This window comes from Copadichromis virginalis, linkage group LG14, assembly GCF_057382275.1.
Source record: "Copadichromis virginalis isolate Kocher_CV1m ecotype Utaka linkage group LG14, C_Virginalis_male_GT1.1, whole genome shotgun sequence".
NCBI classification, from domain to species: Eukaryota; Metazoa; Chordata; class Actinopteri; order Cichliformes; family Cichlidae; genus Copadichromis; species Copadichromis virginalis.
Window position 1 is genome coordinate 14285996 of NC_140631.1, and position 18179 is coordinate 14304174.

The 18179-nt window shown below is 41.4% G+C and overlaps 3 protein-coding genes and 1 long non-coding RNA gene across 4 annotated transcripts; 1 reads left to right on the top strand and 3 right to left on the bottom strand.

Annotated features, from left to right (window-relative positions):
• Positions 1-1670: 1670 nt before the first annotated feature.
• LOC146693661 (uncharacterized) lies at positions 1671-5369 on the bottom strand. Its single transcript, XM_085478635.1, has 6 exons — positions 5120-5369; positions 3714-4368; positions 3542-3602; positions 2326-3440; positions 2158-2214; positions 1671-2047 (listed from the first exon to the last, which is right to left on the bottom strand). The coding sequence occupies exons 1-2, from the start codon at positions 5193-5195 to the stop codon at positions 3758-3760; spliced, it is 687 nt and encodes a 228-aa protein (XP_085334761.1). The 5' UTR covers positions 5196-5369; the 3' UTR covers positions 1671-2047; positions 2158-2214; positions 2326-3440; positions 3542-3602; positions 3714-3757.
• Positions 4061-6634, top strand: LOC146693662 (uncharacterized). Its single transcript, XR_014923822.1, has 2 exons — positions 4061-4113; positions 6357-6634. It is a non-coding gene; the product is annotated as an uncharacterized LOC146693662 (long non-coding RNA).
• Positions 6635-7501: 867 nt separating this feature from the next.
• On the bottom strand, positions 7502-9635 carry LOC146693663 (von Willebrand factor A domain-containing protein 5A-like). The gene is made up of 5 exons (XM_085478674.1): positions 9627-9635; positions 8548-8664; positions 8350-8464; positions 7946-8035; positions 7502-7645 (listed from the first exon to the last, which is right to left on the bottom strand). The coding sequence occupies exons 1-5, from the start codon at positions 9633-9635 to the stop codon at positions 7551-7553; spliced, it is 426 nt and encodes a 141-aa protein (XP_085334800.1). The 3' UTR covers positions 7502-7550.
• A 3640-nt stretch (positions 9636-13275) lies between these two features.
• Positions 13276-16417, bottom strand: LOC146693664 (uncharacterized). Its single transcript, XM_085479375.1, has 4 exons — positions 16071-16417; positions 14664-15318; positions 14492-14552; positions 13276-14390 (listed from the first exon to the last, which is right to left on the bottom strand). Exons 1-2 carry the CDS (start codon positions 16144-16146, stop codon positions 14708-14710), a joined length of 687 nt encoding a protein of 228 aa, XP_085335501.1. The 5' UTR covers positions 16147-16417; the 3' UTR covers positions 13276-14390; positions 14492-14552; positions 14664-14707.
• Between the last annotated feature and the right edge of the window lie 1762 nt (positions 16418-18179).

Genomic DNA, 18179 nt, shown 5'->3' on the forward strand with positions numbered 1-18179 from the left:
CGGTTTGTAGAGTACGCTTGGGGAGTGTGATCGTGTGTACAGCGTCTCTTTATGTCTGTCTCCACGTTGGTTGAGTGTGGAGTAAGTGTATATGAGAGCATGAGGGTGGGAATGGATGTTTGTGTCTGTGTGTGCCTGTATGTCTGTGTCTATATGTCAGGTTGGGTATCAGACGCCACCTCTCTGGGGACATCTCAGGCCCTCCAAGGTTTGGAGGCCTATCTCCCCCCACCACCACTTCCCCTGCCAGTGGCGGACTCCCTCAGACATCGGTGCGTTGGTGGTTCTTTGTGTCTGGGGATGGGCGTCCAGGTACACACCGGCTCACTCCTTGGCGGCCGCTTATCGGGGCCTGGATCCTGGGGCTCGCTCGGGCCACTTCGGAGGTGGGGTGCCCCCGGCCTCTCGGCCTGGAGCTCGGTCACTCAGGCACAGCTGGCTGCCAGTGGAGCTCACGGGCGCGTCACTGCAACTCCCCCTGGCTCCTGCTCCGCGGCTGCTGAGTGAACCCTCATCTGGGACTCTCCTCAGCTCTTTCTGGTACAGTGGCGCAGCTGCCCCTCTGTTGGTCTTCCTTGGTCTCTTGTGTTCTGGGGGCCTCTGGCTGTCTGGAGTTTTGATCTCCTCCATACCTGCTTCATGCCCTGGAGGACGGGGCTGTGGCCCCCCCCACACCCTCTAGCACAGGGCTGCCCAATCCCAGTCCTCGAGAGCTACTATCCTGCAGCTTTTAGATGCATCCCTACTCCAACACAGCTGAATCAAATGGTTTGATTACCTCTTCAGCATGCCATCGTGTTTGGCAAAGGCCTGATAACAAGCCATTCATTTGATTCAGCTGTGTTGGAGTAGGGATGCATCTAAAAGCTGCAGGATAGTAGCTCTCGAGGACTGGGATTGGGCAGCCCTGCTCTAGCAGATCATTACATGAAGGAACTTTTTAAAAAAACAAGCGCGTCCATGCTCACAGGTGTACACACGGGTGATCACACCCACAAACTACACCCTTTTTGGCTCCTACCTCAAAGCACACTGTGTTCTGTTGATCTTACGTGCTGCACAATAATGTTTAATATTTAGTATTTACTGTCATATTCCCATATATCATTGTGATGTTGTTTATTCTATTACTCTTGTTCTCTTCTGCTTGTTTTCTTTTTTCTTTCTCAACAGGTGATCCAGGTGATCGATAGATGCATTTTTTTTTCCTGCCCATTCTGTTGGGTTTTGTTTTTTGCCCTTCTCCCCTGTCCCTCTTCTCAGCTGTTTCTCTTTCTTTCTCCCCTTCTTTCCCCCAGTCAAGTCTGTCCCGTATTCAGCAAGTGAAAATAAAATAAACAATAAAAGGTGAATCAAATGGACCATTACGGCAAGGCTGGGATGGTCAATTTGGTAAAGTAAATCCGTTGGGCATCTTTCTTTGCCTTTAGACAATAATTCTGATGGCAAAAGAGCCAAACGGGACAGGCAAGAAAAGAAAATCACGTGTTCATTTCATTAGACACTAGCAATACTATTAAACTGGACCTTATCATTCTCATATAGCACTAAATGTGAAACTGAGTCATATCATAACAATCTATATATGTAATATGTGTTTGCCTGAATCTTCCAGCACAAACAGAAAGAGGAGCTGTTGTCTGAGTATCAATGCAAATACACACCAGAAATCGTTCAGTAAAGACAAATTTAATAAATGAAATCTGGTGAGAGGGCCTTTGATGTTTCTCTTTGGATCATCCTTCCATCCATTTCTTCAGCTTATCCAATTCAAGATTGGAGCCATCCCAGCTGTTATGGGGCCAGAGGCAGGAGTACAACCTGGACAGGTCAGTCTAACACAGAGAAACAGACAACTATTCACACTCACATTCAACCTAACTGCATCTCTCTGGACTGTGGGATGAAGCTGGAGTACCTGGAGGGAACCACAAAGGCGCCAGGACTGTCTTCTCTCAGGTGACGGCCGTTCACGCTGCTCTGAAGACCCTCAGTTGTCTTTGGATCATCCTGTTGTTTGTCTCCCAGTGTCGTTGCTGCTCCTCTCCTTTCAAAGACAAACACCAAATAACACCAAATGAGAGTGAATCACTTCAGAACAACGGGAACACTCTTGGTTATTGTGAGCAAACGTCATAACAAGATGAATATATTTACCATTTTACTGAGGGAACATCTTCTGTGTGGAGTTTCTTCTCATCTTGGCTCTTTTTCCTGACATTTAGAAACAAGAGGCAGAAAAGAAAGAATAAAAGTTAAAACCTCAACGATTTTTTAATGTTTGGGATATTTTAGAAACAACCGTAAACACTATTTACTACTTACCACTTTGTTCATTCTTGCTGACGTTCACTCTCCTCATCTTCTCTCTAAAGGACAAATGACAGTAAAGAGGGAATCGTTTTAGTAACTTTATCAACCAGGTGAGCAGAATTTTAGATATTTATCAATATTCTGATTAAAAGCAGAGTGAATACTTATCTTTTTACGAGAAAGGGTTCAATCCGTCCTGTCTTAGGTCTTAATGTCACCTTGTCTCCTCTCTGTTTTCTCTGAAAAACAAAAGACAAATGGGAAGAAAAAAATTAGTAAATGATTTCAGCAACTAGAGGAAGTGTTCACTGAGGAGGAGCTGTCATAATAATATAAAATCAATATGTACTTATCTTTTTTTTAATGAGAGTTTACAGAGCACGCTGGCTTCGCTCCTCCCTCCGCTCCTCTCTGAAAGTTACCTGGATAAAGGATAATAACAATTAATAGCATCATCAAAACAGACAAACCTGAAAGAATTGCTGATCAGAGTTGTGACAGAGTCGCAGGTTAGATGGATGTATACTTATCTTTCACAATGAGAGCGTTTGCATCTTCCTTTAGAGAGAAGATGAGGAGAGTGAACGTCAGCAAGAATGAACAAAGTGGTAAGTAGTAAATAGTGTTTACGGTTGTTTCTAAAATATCCCAAACATTAAAAAATCTTTGAGGTTTTAACTTTTATTCTTTCTTTTCTGCCTCTTGTTTCTAAATGTCAGGAAAAAGAGCCAAGATGAGAAGAAACTCCACACAGAAGATGTTCCCTCAGTAAAATGGTAAATATATGTGTTCTTTGTACTTTAAATGTGTAAAATGAGTTCTTATCTTTTTTTTGTGAGAGGGCCTTTAATGTTTCTCTTTGGATCATCCTTCCATCCATTTCTTCAGCTTATCCAATTCAAGATTGGAGCCATCCCAGCTGTTATGGGGCCAGAGGCAGGAGTACAACCTGGACAGGTCAGTCTAACACAGAGAAACAGACAACTATTCACACTCACATTCAACCTAACTGCATCTCTCTGGACTGTGGGATGAAGCTGGAGTACCTGGAGGGAACCACAAAGGCGCCAGGACTGTCTTGCTCTCAGGTGACGGCCGTTCACGCTGCTCTGAAGACCCTCAGTTGTCTTTGGATGAAATAACACCAAATGAGAGTAAATCACTTCAGAAACACAGGAACACTCCTGGTTATTGTGAGCAAACGTCATAACAAGATGAATATATTTACCATTTTACTGAGGGAAAATCTTCTGTGTGGAGTTTCTTCGCAGCGTGACTCTTTTTCCTGACTTTTAGAAACAAGAGGCAGAAAAGAAAGAATAAAAGTTAAAACCTCGACGATTTTCAAATATTTTAGGACATTATTTTAGAAACAACCTTAAGCACTATTTACTACTTACCACTTTGTTCAGGCTTGCTGACGTTCGACATGCTTCACTGTATATTATAATCTCAAGCGCTTCCTTGCTGGACTCGGGCTCCGGATGCTGCTCTCTTCCTCCGGAGCCTTCCTCTTAGCACGCTTTGCCGACATATTTAGAAAACGGCAGAGCACCGAAGTGAGAACTCTGCCGTCCGCGCTGTAGTCTGTTATTCTCCAGCGGTTCGTCATCTCAGTGTCCTCTGTTCGGTAAACAGTGGAGATGACTCTGGTGACGAGGAGGCCGTCGACAGTCAAGGTGCCGACACGGTTCCTCCGATCTGCCTTCAGCACAGCAAGATCCGCTTTCTCTGGAAGAACTGGAGTCAGGAAGCGTGGATGAGAGCTGGAGCCCGCAGGCGGCAGCATCATGCCAGCTGGTGAGTCCGTAGGAGGAGAAGGAGTGGTGTTCTCTCTCTGGCTCTGCCTCACATGGACAAATGGTGTCGTCACCTGGTCCCGGTGGAACAATCCTTTAAAAGGTATGTAAGGAAAGTCCTTGGACCCCGTCACCAGGTTATGGTAAAGAGTGAGGACCAGGTGGGACATGGAGTCCAGTTGGCTGCTGCTCAGTTCACGGTTCCTCAAGTTAATGACGACCATCTGAGGAGCAGTGATTGGACTCACCAGCTCAGCTACGAGAAAGCAAAGCATGCGTGTACGTTAATCATGTGATCACACAAACTAAAGCCTGAATTTAAATTGTCCAGACATGGCTTTACATCATCATAAGCTCTTCCACACACAAACAGTAAGAAGCTCCCAGCAGAACTCATTGTTTATGAAAGCCTTCACCTTTTTTGGTAAAAGTTTTCATGCAGTGTAAGGCTGCATGGACTTTCACTGAGGTTTTAATACGCATTCACATTAAGGAGTAATATCTTCATATTAGTTGAGCATCGATATTTTGAGAATAAAGCAGCTACATTTAGGTGAGAAACCTCCCACCTCCTTATTGCAGGCACACACTATTTCAATCTCAAACTCATCCAGCGACTCTGTGAACTTTTAAAACTCCATTCTCCAGCTTTATAAAATTCACAATTTATGAAACTTTCACGTATAACTCAGCGCCAGCAGCCCAAACATGTCAACTCAAACCCTCTACATGCAAAAACGGCCGCGCGCTGACGTCAGCGTCCTCCAATGCCTTACGTCGTTTCCAGGGCGCGTGCATTCAATTGTTTTTTTTTCCAGCGATTTAAAAAAAAACATGGCGCCATCTTTATAGTGTACTGGCACATGTTAAAATTGATGTTACTCAAGTATGAAACATCTCATCCTAAACGTTAACACTCATGAAGTCCTACTTCCAAACAATAAAAGACAAAAATCTAAGTTGTATTTGTTTGCTAGCACTCTGACATATTAGCCTGCTGTACTCACCATAGCGTTGATCTAACACCTCGTCAATGAAAAGGGAGAACAGGTGCATCTCGCGACTGAAGTTTGTAGAAGTCATTTTGCAAATCCTTCTTGAAGATTTTCAAACGTTGGCTGTAGTTTGAAAAATCCGAGTTTTCACAGCACTAGTGGGAAAAAGCTCCTGTTTGCGCTCAAACGTGAAACCCGAATTCCAATTTTGCCTCCTGCTTTTATACCTGCACTCAAACACGTCATCATCACCATGACTCCCAGTGCCACCGAAAATCAATTTTATTTATTTAAAATAAAGTTCGTCTAATTATCATAGCGTTTTCAAAAATATATATATTTCTCATTTTATTTTACTCTTTTATTCATCCTTTATAAAAAATATGTTGCCAAACTTTGTCGTTTTAATTCTTTAAAAAAATCATTAATTCACCAGTTTACAAAAATGAAGATCGATATCTGAAATTTAAATTAATAAATAAATAATTACAATTGATAATGGATTTTTAGCATTAAAGAATAGTTTTTCAATGCGCTTTAAATGTTATCAGAGCCGATATTGTGCCAAAAAGTGATCGCAGTCCAAAAAGTGATTTACGGTATTGAAACGTTTGTTTGTGTCATGACATTTGTAAACAGTTGATGTTTAAGGTGCAGTTCACGTGGAAGCCAGAGGAGGGTGGTGTTGTGCGCATAATACAAAGTGATGGCGAAACCTAAAAGACGGTGTCATGTCTGCTCCCTGAAGCAATCTCATAACAGTTTCAATCTATTTCAACCCAGTTAGCATATTTCTGTTATGAAGTTTAATAATTTTTGGCAGTAAACTTTTAAATCCTTTTATTATGAATATCACGTTTTCAGATTTTCAAGAGAGACCAGACCAATAGGGCAGCAGAAATCATAAAAATAAATAAATAAATAAGAGTTTTATAAAGATTAAAACAGTAAAAAAAAAAAGAGAGAGACTGGAATGATTATGATGTATAACACAGAATATGTACAATAACAGAGTTATAAACACGAAAACACGTGATACTTTTTATTTCATCTATAACCTCTGTGTAAATTTTGTTGATTGCAAAGTGTTTATGAATATGTTTTTAAAAGCTGGTTATCTGACTGTCAGTTAATAGCAATTAAAAAGAAAGCTGATTTTTATTATTCCTAAATGGAAAAAGTCCATTATGAATTTTTGTTATGAATTTCATTTATCAATCCACCTCCTCACTGCTCTTTCCCGGTGCAGCAGCCAGAGCTGGATCAAGCAGCCAGATGGCTTCTGGAGGAAGACTAACTGCAACAAAGGGTCTCTGGGAGGCTGCTCAGGCACAGCAGCTGAAAAATCAAAGATGAAATAAAAACTGGACCTGATCATGGTGCTGCATGAGACAAAAAGTCTAGATGATAAACCAGTGTATGAATTGGTAACACTGCTTATGATGATCATGTTTAGATGGAAACTAGCGAGCTAACTTACTGCAAACCTCTAACTCAGTTAAATTGAATAAACTCTGTTTTCTTGGATGCCTGGATGTTAAACTTAATTGTTAAACCCGGTAAAACAGCAACGCTGATCATTTTATTAAAGATGAAAGAAGTTAGACCGTTTTTAGCTCTCAGTGATCCCTCAGTGTTCGTTTGACTTTGGGACCTGAAATATGGCAGCTTTTCACTTACACATTTTTGAACCACTCATTCATAGAAATAGTTTCCAGTCAAAGATCTGGACAGATCCACCAAGTTCACAGTAGTTTTTCAATTTTCTGCAGCGCAGAAAAAAAAACCCTGAAAACATCACTCCTCTGAAGTAACACATTGTGATTCATGTACAAACAACACACAATTATTGTAGATTCTTCAAAGCCTCCTTATATTCAACACTTGGGCAGGTGGTGTTATACATGCCCTCACAGCACCGGCACATCAATCACCCTATTTTCACCTTGTCACCTTCATTAAGCTGCTCTCTTTCTACAGAAGGCCCACCGCATGCATGGGGGGGGGGGGGGGGATACCGTGGGCCAGGGCTGTGGCATCTAACGTCTGGTTGTCAGTGTCCTTTGGAAAAGCAAGTGATTGTCCTAAAATCAGATGTTCCAGCAGATTGATCTAGTTTGCCAACAACATGAGAGGCTGCTCCTACCTGTCCTGGTGAGCTGGGCATAAATCAGTGACCTCTGACCCTGGAAAAGTGTTGTGATTAGTGGAGAGAGGACAGTGACAGACACTTCCTTTGGTAAATCCAATATGACTGAGATGTCGACCACAGTCAGCTGCAGAGCAAACTGCAGCGACTGCATCACCTGAAAAATAATGAAAAACCCTGAAAAAATATACATTTATGTTTTTGGAATTTATGTCTTCTGTTCAAATACTAATATCATCTTGCCTTTTCATGATAATTGTTATGACTCATTGTCTTACTTTTGGTTGCATCCTGTCAGTCCCTGTGATGAACTGAGCGTGACCTCCTCCTTGGCCATCCCATTGATGAGAGCAGAGCTGGCCCCTTCCCCAATCCCAAAAGAGAAACACCTGCAATACAACAGCTGTTTTTAAGACACACAGGTTTGGTACGCAGAGAACCTGAATTCTCAATCACTTCTTTGGTGTTCCCCACCTCTCCATCAGTAAAGACAAACAGCAAGAGAGGAGTTTTTTCATCTACACAAGCAAAAGCTCAACTCTTTGGCAGGTATACAAGTATGCTTTCAGTAATCTGTTTTAGCAAGTAAATCAAACATAACCTGGAGTTTTGCAGAATCATCCAAAGGCAACATGGTGTTTTACAGTGATATCACTTTAAGTCACTGAGATCACATGAATACAACTCACGGGAAGATGTGTTCACAACGAGACCCCAAACTGTAAAATGTTTGAATAGCAGCCCATTGGTAAACTCTTCAACAGGAGCAGAGGACTGTCCTGAAGGGAAGAGGGAAAGATGGTGAGGCCACTGTGTGAGAGGAACGATTTGAGGAAATATTTTGTAACTCTAACACCACTTTATGAATACTCTGGCACTGCTGGTGCGAGTATTACTCATATTTTCAGATTGATTCACTACCAACACAAACTCTCCACATGAAGCCATTGAACACATCAGAGACATGAAAAGGACAGAAAAATGTCAAGTTTACAGTTTCTAATATATTCCAATACAATTAAATTCCAGGTTGAAGAACTGGGATCTTGAATTTTTATTTGCAAACTAATGACTTCACTTATTTTTCACTCACCCGGCTCAGCAGAGGCCTGTCCTGCCTCCACCACAGCAGTGGGCTGGTGGGCGTCTTTGTAATAAATCAGCAGTTCAACATCTCTGTCAAACTTGTGTCCTGCAGCCAGCTTGACCTGCACACCACAAACACATTCATATTTATTCATCAGTAACAAGTAACAACCACACACAGCAGACACATCAGCACTCTACCTACCGTGGCCTGGGTTTGATCAGTGTTGAGGTACTGCAGAGGGTCCAGGGAGCAGTTGGACTCTACTTTATGGATTGGACGAGGAGAGGAGACAGAAGAAACATCACTGGACAACCAAAACTATTTTACAGCTATTTTAGTTTAAAACCATAAAAAGTGACAGAAAAGGAATATGTTTGTTTTTGTAAATATGCTCTTGACTTTTATGATCTATGGATGGTATAATGACAAATATCAGTATAATGAGGAAAACATCATTTTTGCCTCTCTTTTTTTTAAACAAACCTTTAAAGTGATATAAGATTTTATGTCAGCGCAAGTTAGTGAGTGTTAAGTAATTATAAACCTCTTTATGATCTAACTTTTTGGAAAAAATAAGGGAAACTCCACATAACATTTTCTTAATTAGTTAAAACTATTTACTGATATAAAGTCATGACATTTGGCCAGCTTGAAGATGGAGAGAAAGACGGACACTCTTTTTTTATTAATCCTTTATTTATCCAGGTAAAAAAAATCTCATTGCGATTAAAAATCTCATTTCCAAGAGAGACCTGGCATCATGGCAACAAAAGTCACATACCACATAACATTTAAAACAAATACAATATCCCATACCAACATGTGTAAAATATACAATAACACATTAAAAACAATCACACTGAGTAAAAGAGCTGTTCTCTCGTTCCTTTAAGACAGACTTAAACTCTCCCAAGGTAACCAATTCTAATAATTTGAGTTCCTTCTGCAGATTATTCCAGGAAGCAGGGGCAGCGTATTTAAAACCTTTTTCCCCAATTCTGTTCTGATTTTTGGGACAATCAATTGTATGATTTTGTTCGAACGAAGGCTGTATTGGTTGTGGTCTTTCTCGAATTGATGAGATTCTAGATTGGTTTTGGTGTTTCTGTGTGAAATCAGTAAAAACATGAACATAATCGCCATCTAGTGGCAGAGAAAAGGAATTAAAACACTTTGTGAATGAGCTGCCACAGCAGTGGTCCAATCTTCTACTGTGTTAGGAGTATTCAGACAATTTTGACATACTTTTTTTCCACAATGGTAAAACCAATATTAGGTACATAATTCATGACAAATAAACATGTAAAAGGGGTTGATGATATAAAACAGCTCTGTATCAAAGGCAGTGTGGAGTAAGCAGACCTGCTTCTGTTCACTCTGAAGATGAAGCTACTTTAAGAAAACCCTCAGAGTCCCAGAGCTTCTTTCTTCACGCTGCAGCCCAGCAGGACATTTCCAGCATCCACACACTCTGACACACACGGTGATAAAAACACAAAACAGATATTAAAATAATGATTGTGGGAGGAAAGCTGTAGAATGAAACAGTTTTTTAAAGCTGTTATTTTATCTGTTACAATCATTGCTAGTACCATTGTGAGCACAGAGCCACGAGGCAGCCTTCATAGCCAGAAGCTCCCACTCGTCCTTTGCATCCATCTTGAAACCATGAAGCCAGATCAGAGCCAGAATGGTGGCCCACACTTCACTGCTGGTCTAATTCCCCAAATCAAAATCAATCAAATAAACCAGACAGAACACACATTTTACTTTCTACAACCAGTAATATTACATATGTTTGTGTACTTCTTTGTCACACGGGGTCACCAAGGTGGGCAGCTCTGCATATTTGATTTGGCAGATTATTACACTGGATGCTCTTCCTGATGAAATCCCAAACTGTGATGTCATAAATGCTCTAAAATAATGTGCTGACATGTTTTTACAACAACTGATGAGGAAAATAATTTCTGCTGCCGTGTGGTTTCTGGATAATATCAGACGCTGGTGCAGCTCAGTGGGAGGTTAGGAGTGTGATTACCACCAGTGTTTTTGCTTCTGATATGCAGATGTTTATTCTCAGGCTGTGAGGCAGGCCTACGTTTAGTTTGACTTCATTTTATTTGTTTTATGGTGTGTTTTTAATTATATCATGTGTTTTTGTTCAAATTATAGAATCAAATCTGTTTTATCTCACATCATCATTTTGTGTTAATATTTAAATTGACAGCAGTGCATCTTTTCAGGCTTTGACTTTTCCACCTCCTCGTTGGTCTGTCCCAGTGCAGCAGCCAGAGCTGAATCAAGCAGCCAGCAGCCAGACGCCTCCTGCAGGGAGACTAACTGCAGCAAAGGGTCTCTGGGTGGCTGCTCAGGCACAGCAGCTGGAAAATCTAAGATGCAATAAAAACAAAACCCGATTATGGTGCTAGATGACAAACAGAACTCTACATGATAACCCAGTGCATAAAACACCGCACTGTAAACTATGCAACAGATAAATATTATGTTTTTCACTTGAAAATTACATCTTAAAAATGTAATCATTACATAAGAGCTCCACATCAAACACATTAATCACATCATCTTTGTAGTGAAATAGCTGATGACTCATTAAACGTTTCCATGCAATTTATCCACAGTGAAAAATATTCACTTTGCTGGATCTGAAAATCACGATTTCCGAGATCAGACGAGATCGGGCGTGTTCAGGGTGGTGTGGCCGTAAGCGTAGACATTGAGGGCTAGCAGGAGGGACTATGCGCTTACCTGCTGCTCTCTGGCAGGTAGCTCCATGCCCTCCTGGGTTTTAAATGCACCTTAGAACACACATGCATCAACACTACAATGAGCGGGTGGAGGGAGGTTTGGAGTCTTCTCTCACCCCCGTTCTCTGCGGCCTGCTGGAGCGGGGGGGCTAGGAGGAGGAGTTGGCCGTCCGACTGCGGTCTGGAGTGTGGGGCCTCCCTGCTGCTGCGGAGTCGGGGCGGTCTGCCTCTCCCCACCGCAGGGAAAAGGGTAACACCACCTGGGTCTGGGTGCAGTTCCCCCCTTCAGGGGCAAGGGTACCTAGACCCGGTTTGTAGAGTACGCTTGGGGAGTGTGATCGTGTGTACAGCGTCTCTTTATGTCTGTCTCCACGTTGGTTGAGTGTGGAGTAAGTGCATATGAGAGCATGAGGGTGGGAATGGATGTTTGTGTCTGTGTGTGCCTGTATGTCTGTGTCTATATGTCAGGTTGGGTGTCAGGCGCCACCTCTCTGGGGACATCTCAGGCCCTCCAAGGTTTGGAGGCCTATCTCCCCCCACCACCACTTCCCCTGCCAGTGGCGGACTCCCTCAGACATCAGTGCGTTGGTGGTTCTTTGTGTCTGGGGATGGGCGTCCAGGTACACACCGGCTCACTCCTTGGCGGCCGCTTATCGGGGCCTCTGGATGTCTGGAGTTTTGATCTCCTCCATACCTGCTTCATGCCCTGAAGGACGGGGCTGTGGCCCCCCCACACCCTCTAGCAGATCATTACATCAAGGAACTTTTTAAAAAAACAAGCGCGTCCATGCTCACAGGTGTACACACGGGTGATCACACCCACAAACTACACCCTTTTTGGCTCCTACCTCAAAGCACACTGTGTTCTGCTGATCTTACGTGCTGCACAATAATGTTTAATATTTAGTATTTACTGTCATATTCCCATATATCATTGTGATGTTGTTTATTCTATTACTCTTGTTCTCTTCTGCTTGTTTTCTTTTGTCTTTCTCAACAGGTGATCCAGGTGATCGATAGATGCATTTTTTTTCCTGCCCATTCTGTTGGGTTTTGTTTTTTGCCCTTCTCCCCTGTCCCTCTTCTCAGCTGTTTCTCTTTCTTTCTCCCCTTCTTTCCCCCAGTCAAGTCTGTCCCGTATTCAGCAAGTGAAAATAAAATAAACAATAAAAGGTGAATCAAATGGACCATTACGGCAAGGCTGGGATGGTCAATTTGGTAAAGTAAATCCGTTGGGCATCTTTCTTTGCCTTTAGACAATAATTCTGATGGCAAAAGAGCCAAACGGGACAGGCAAGAAAAGAAAAAAAAGAAAATCACGTGTTCATTTCATTAGACACTAGCAATACTATTAAACTGGACCTTATCATTCTCATATAGCACTAAATGTGAAACTGAGTCATATCATAACAATCTATATATGTAATATGTGTTTGCCTGAATCTTCCAGCACAAACAGAAAGAGGAGCTGTTGTCTGAGTATCAATGCAAATACACACCAGAAATCGTTCAGTAAAGACAAATTTAATAAATGAAATCTGGTGAGAGGGCCTTTGATGTTTCTCTTTGGATCATCCTTCCATCCATTTCTTCAGCTTATCCAATTCAAGATTGGAGCCATCCCAGCTGTTATGGGGCCAGAGGCAGGAGTACAACCTGGACAGGTCAGTCTAACACAGAGAAACAGACAACTATTCACACTCACATTCAACCTAACTGCATCTCTCTGGACTGTGGGATGAAGCTGGAGTACCTGGAGGGAACCACAAAGGCGCCAGGACTGTCTTGCTCTCAGGTGACGGCCGTTCACGCTGCTCTGAAGACCCTCAGTTGTCTTTGGATCATCCTGTTGTTTGTCTCCCAGTGTCGTTGCTGCTCTTCTCCTTTCAAAGACAAACACCAAATAACACCAAATGAGAGTGAATCACTTCAGAACAACGGGAACACTCCTGGTTATTGTGAGCAAACGTCATAACAAGATGAATATATTTACCATTTTACTGAGGGAACATCTTCTGTGTGGAGTTTCTTCTCATCTTGGCTCTTTTTCCTGACATTTAGAAACAAGAGGCAGAAAAGAAAGAATAAAAGTTAAAACCTCAACGATTTTTTAATGTTTGGGATATTTTAGAAACAACCGTAAACACTATTTACTACTTACCACTTTGTTCATTCTTGCTGACGTTCACTCTCCTCATCTTCTCTCTAAAGGACAAATGACAGTAAAGAGGGAATCGTTTTAGTAACTTTATCAACCAGGTGAGCAGAATTTTAGATATTTATCAATATTCTGATTAAAAGCAGAGTGAATACTTATCTTTTTACGAGAAAGGGTTCAATCCGTCCTGTCTTAGGTCTTAATGTCACCTTGTCTCCTCTCTGTTTTCTCTGAAAAACAAAAGACAAATGGGAAGAAAAAAATTAGTAAATGATTTCAGCAACTAGAGGAAGTGTTCACTGAGGAGGAGCTGTCATAATAATATAAAATCAATATGTACTTATCTTTTTTTTAATGAGAGTTTACAGAGCACGCTGGCTTCGCTCCTCCCTCCGCTCCTCTCTGAAAGTTACCTGGATAAAGGATAATAACAATTAATAGCATCATCAAAACAGACAAACCTGAAAGAATTGCTGATCAGAGTTGTGACAGAGTCGCAGGTTAGATGGATGTATACTTATCTTTCACAATGAGAGCGTTTGCATCTTCCTTTAGAGAGAAGATGAGGAGAGTGAACGTCAGCAAGAATGAACAAAGTGGTAAGTAGTAAATAGTGTTTACGGTTGTTTCTAAAATATCCCAAACATTAAAAAATCTTTGAGGTTTTAACTTTTATTCTTTCTTTTCTGCCTCTTGTTTCTAAATGTCAGGAAAAAGAGCCAAGATGAGAAGAAACTCCACACAGAAGATGTTCCCTCAGTAAAATGGTAAATATATGTGTACTTTGTACTTTAAATGTGTAAAATGAGTTCTTATCTTTTTTTTGTGAGAGGGCCTTTAATGTTTCTCTTTGGATCATCCTTCCATCCATTTCTTCAGCTTATCCAATTCAAGATTGGAGCCATCCCAGCTGTTATGGGGCCAGAGGCAGGAGTACAACCTGGACAGGTCAGTCTAACACAGAGAAACAGACAACTATTCACACTCACATTCAACCTAACTGCATCTCTCTGGACTGTGGGATGAAGCTGGAGTACCTGGAGGGAACCACAAAGGCGCCAGGACTGTCTTGCTCTCAGGTGACGGCCGTTCACGCTGCTCTGAAGACCCTCAGTTGTCTTTGGATGAAATAACACCAAATGAGAGTAAATCACTTCAGAAACACAGGAACACTCCTGGTTATTGTGAGCAAACGTCATAACAAGATGAATATATTTACCATTTTACTGAGGGAAAATCTTCTGTGTGGAGTTTCTTCGCAGCGTGACTCTTTTTCCTGACTTTTAGAAACAAGAGGCAGAAAAGAAAGAATAAAAGTTAAAACCTCGACGATTTTCAAATATTTTAGGACATTATTTTAGAAACAACCTTAAGCACTATTTACTACTTACCACTTTGTTCAGGCTTGCTGACGTTCGACATGCTTCACTGTATATTATAATCTCAAGCGCTTCCTTGCTGGACTCGGGCTCCGGATGCTGCTCTCTTCCTCCGGAGCCTTCCTCTTAGCACGCTTTGCCGACATATTTAGAAAACGGCAGAGCACCGAAGTGAGAACTCTGCCGTCCGCGCTGTAGTCTGTTATTCTCCAGCGGTTCGTCATCTCAGTGTCCTCTGTTCGGTAAACAGTGGAGATGACTCTGGTGACGAGGAGGCCGTCGACAGTCAAGGTGCCGACACGGTTCCTCCGATCTGCCTTCAGCACAGCAAGATCCGCTTTCTCTGGAAGAACTGGAGTCAGGAAGCGTGGATGAGAGCTGGAGCCCGCAGGCGGCAGCATCATGCCAGCTGGTGAGTCCGTAGGAGGAGAAGGAGTGGTGTTCTCTCTCTGGCTCTGCCTCACATGGACAAATGGTGTCGTCACCTGGTCCCGATGGAACAATCCTTTAAAAGGTATGTAAGGAAAGTCCTTGGACCCCGTCACCAGGTTATGGTAAAGAGTGAGGACCAGGTGGGACATGGAGTCCAGTTGGCTGCTGCTCAGTTCACGGTTCCTCAAGTTAATGACGACCATCTGAGGAGCAGTGATTGGACTCACCAGCTCAGCTACGAGAAAGCAAAGCATGCGTGTACGTTAATCATGTGATCACACAAACTAAAGCCTGAATTTAAATTGTCCAGACATGGCTTTACATCATCATAAGCTCTTCCACACACAAACAGTAAGAAGCTCCCAGCAGAACTCATTGTTTATGAAAGCCTTCACCTTTTTTGGTAAAGGTTTTCATGCGGTGTAAGGCTGCATGGACTTTCACTGAGGTTTTAATACGCATTCACATTAAGGAGTAATATCTTCATATTAGTTGAGCATCGATATTTTGAGAATAAAGCAGCTACATTTAGGTGAGAAACCTCCCACCTCCTTATTGCAGGCACACACTGTTTCAATCTCAAACTCATCCAGCGACTCTGTGAACTTTTAAAACTCCATTCTCCAGCTTTATAAAATTCACAATCTATGAAACTTTCACGTATAACTCAGCGCCAGCAGCCCAAACATGTCAACTCAAACCCTCTACATGCAAAAACGGCCGCGCGCTGACGTCAGCGTCCTCCAATGCCTTACGTCGTTTCCAGGGCGCGTGCATTCAATTGTTTTTTTTTTCCAGCGATTTAAAAAAAAACATGGCGCCATCTTTATAGTGTACTGGCACATGTTAAAATTGATGTTACTCAAGTATGAAACATCTCATCCTAAACGTTAACACTCATGAAGTCCTACTTCCAAACAATAAAAGACAAAAATCTAAGTTGTATTTGTTTGCTAGCACTCTGACATATTAGCCTGCTGTACTCACCATAGCGTTGATCTAACACCTCGTCAATGAAAAGGGAGAACAGGTGCATCTCGCGACTGAAGTTTGTAGAAGTCATTTTGCAAATCCTTCTTGAAGATTTTCAAACGTTGGCTGTAGTTTGAAAAATCCGAGTTTTCACAGCACTAGTGGGAAAAAGCTCCTGTTTGCGCTCAAACGTGAAACCCGAATTCCAATTTTGCCTCCTGCTTTTATACCTGCACTCAAACACGTCATCATCACCATGACTCCCAGTGCCACCGAAAATCAATTTTATTTATTTAAAATAAAGTTCGTCTAATTATCATAGCTTTTTCAAAAATATATATATTTCTCATTTTATTTTACTGTTTTATTCATCCTTTATAAAAAATATGTTGCCAAACTTTGTCGTTTTAATTCTTTAAAAAAATCATTAATTCACCAGTTTACAAAAATGAAGATCGATATCTGAAATTTAAATTAATAAATAAATAATTACAATTGATAATGGATTTTTAGCATTAAAGAATAGTTTTTCAATGCGCTTTAAATGTTATCAGAGCCGATATTGTGCCAAAAAGTGATCGCAGTCCAAAAAGTGATTTACGGTATTGAAACGTTTGTTTGTGTCATGACATTTGTAAACAGTTGATGTTTAAGGTGCAGTTCACGTGGAAGCCAGAGGAGGGTGGTGTTGTGCGCATAATACAAAGTGATGGCGAAACCTAAAAGACGGTGTCATGTCTGCTCCCTGAAGCAATCTCATAACAGTTTCAATCTATTTCAACCCAGTTAGCACATTTCTGTTATGAAGTTTAATAATTTTTGGCAGTAAACTTTTAAATCCTTTTATTATGAATATCACTTTTTCAGATTTTCAAGAGAGACCAGACCAATAGGGCAGCAGAAATCACAAAAATAAATAAATAAATAAGAGTTTTATAAAGATTAAAACAGTAAAAAAAAAAAAGAGAGAGACTGGAATGATTATGATGTATAACACAGAATATGTACAATAACAGAGTTATAAACACGAAAACACGTGATACTTTTTATTTCATCTATAACCTCTGTGTAAATTTTGTTGATTGCAAAGTGTTTATGAATATGTTTTTAAAAGCTGGTTATCTGACTGTCAGTTAATAGCAATTAAAAAGAAAGCTGATTTTTATTATTCCTAAATGGAAAAAGTCCATTATGAATTTTTGTTATGAATTTCATTTATCAATCCACCTCCTCACTGCTCTTTCCCGGTGCAGCAGCCAGACCTGGATCAAGCAGCCAGATGGCTTCTGGAGGAAGACTAACTGCAACAAAGGGTCTCTGGGAGGCTGCTCAGGCACAGCAGCTGAAAAATCAAAGATGAAATAAAAACTGGACCTGATCATGGTGCTGCATGAGACAAAAAGTCTAGATGATAAACCAGTGTATGAATTGGTAACACTGCTTATGATGATCATGTTTAGGTGGAAACTAGCGAGCTAACTTACTGCAAACCTCTAACTCAGTTAAATTGAATAAACTCTGTTTTCTTGGATGCCTGGATGTTAAACTTAATTGTTAAACCCGGTAAAACAGCAACGCTGATCATTTTATTAAAGATGAAAGAAGTTAGACCGTTTTTAGCTCTCAGTGATCCCTCAGTGTTCGCTTGACTTTGGGACCTGAAATATGGCAGCTTTTCACTTACACATTTTTGAACCACTCATTCATAGAAATAGTTTCCAGTCAAAGATCTGGACAGATCCACCAAGTTCACAGTAGTTTTTCAATTTTCTGCAGCGCAGAAAAAAAACCCCTGAAAACATCACTCCTCTGAAGTAACACATTGTGATTCATGTACAAACAACACACAATTATTGTAGATTCTTCAAAGCCTCCTTATATTCAACACTTGGGCAGGTGGTGTTATACATGCCCTCACAGCACCGGCACATCAATCACCCTATTTTCACCTTGTCACCTTCATTAAGCTGCTCTCTTTCTACAGAAGGCCCACCGCATGCATGGGGGGGGGGGGATACCGTGGGCCAGGGCTGTGGCATCTAACGTCTGGTTGTCAGTGTCCTTTGGAAAAGCAAGTGATTGTCCTAAAATCAGATGTTCCAGCAGATTGATCTAGTTTGCCAA

Coding starts and splice junctions, on each gene's coding strand:
- LOC146693661 (XM_085478635.1), bottom strand. CDS start 5,195: ATGACTTCTACAAACTTCAGTCGCGAGATGCACCTGTTCTCCCTTTTC. Junction 4,369..5,119: donor GGTGTTAGATCAACGCTATG/GTGAGTACAGCA, acceptor GCTTTCTCGTAG/CTGAGCTGGTGAGTCCAATC.
- LOC146693663 (XM_085478674.1), bottom strand. Junction 8,465..8,547: donor CTGATCAAACCCAGGCCACG/GTAGGTAGAGTG, acceptor TGTGGTGTGCAG/GTCAAGCTGGCTGCAGGACA. Junction 7,646..7,945: donor CGTTGTGAACACATCTTCCC/GTGAGTTGTATT, acceptor GTTGTATTGCAG/GTGTTTCTCTTTTGGGATTG.
- LOC146693664 (XM_085479375.1), bottom strand. CDS start 16,146: ATGACTTCTACAAACTTCAGTCGCGAGATGCACCTGTTCTCCCTTTTC. Junction 15,319..16,070: donor GGTGTTAGATCAACGCTATG/GTGAGTACAGCA, acceptor GCTTTCTCGTAG/CTGAGCTGGTGAGTCCAATC.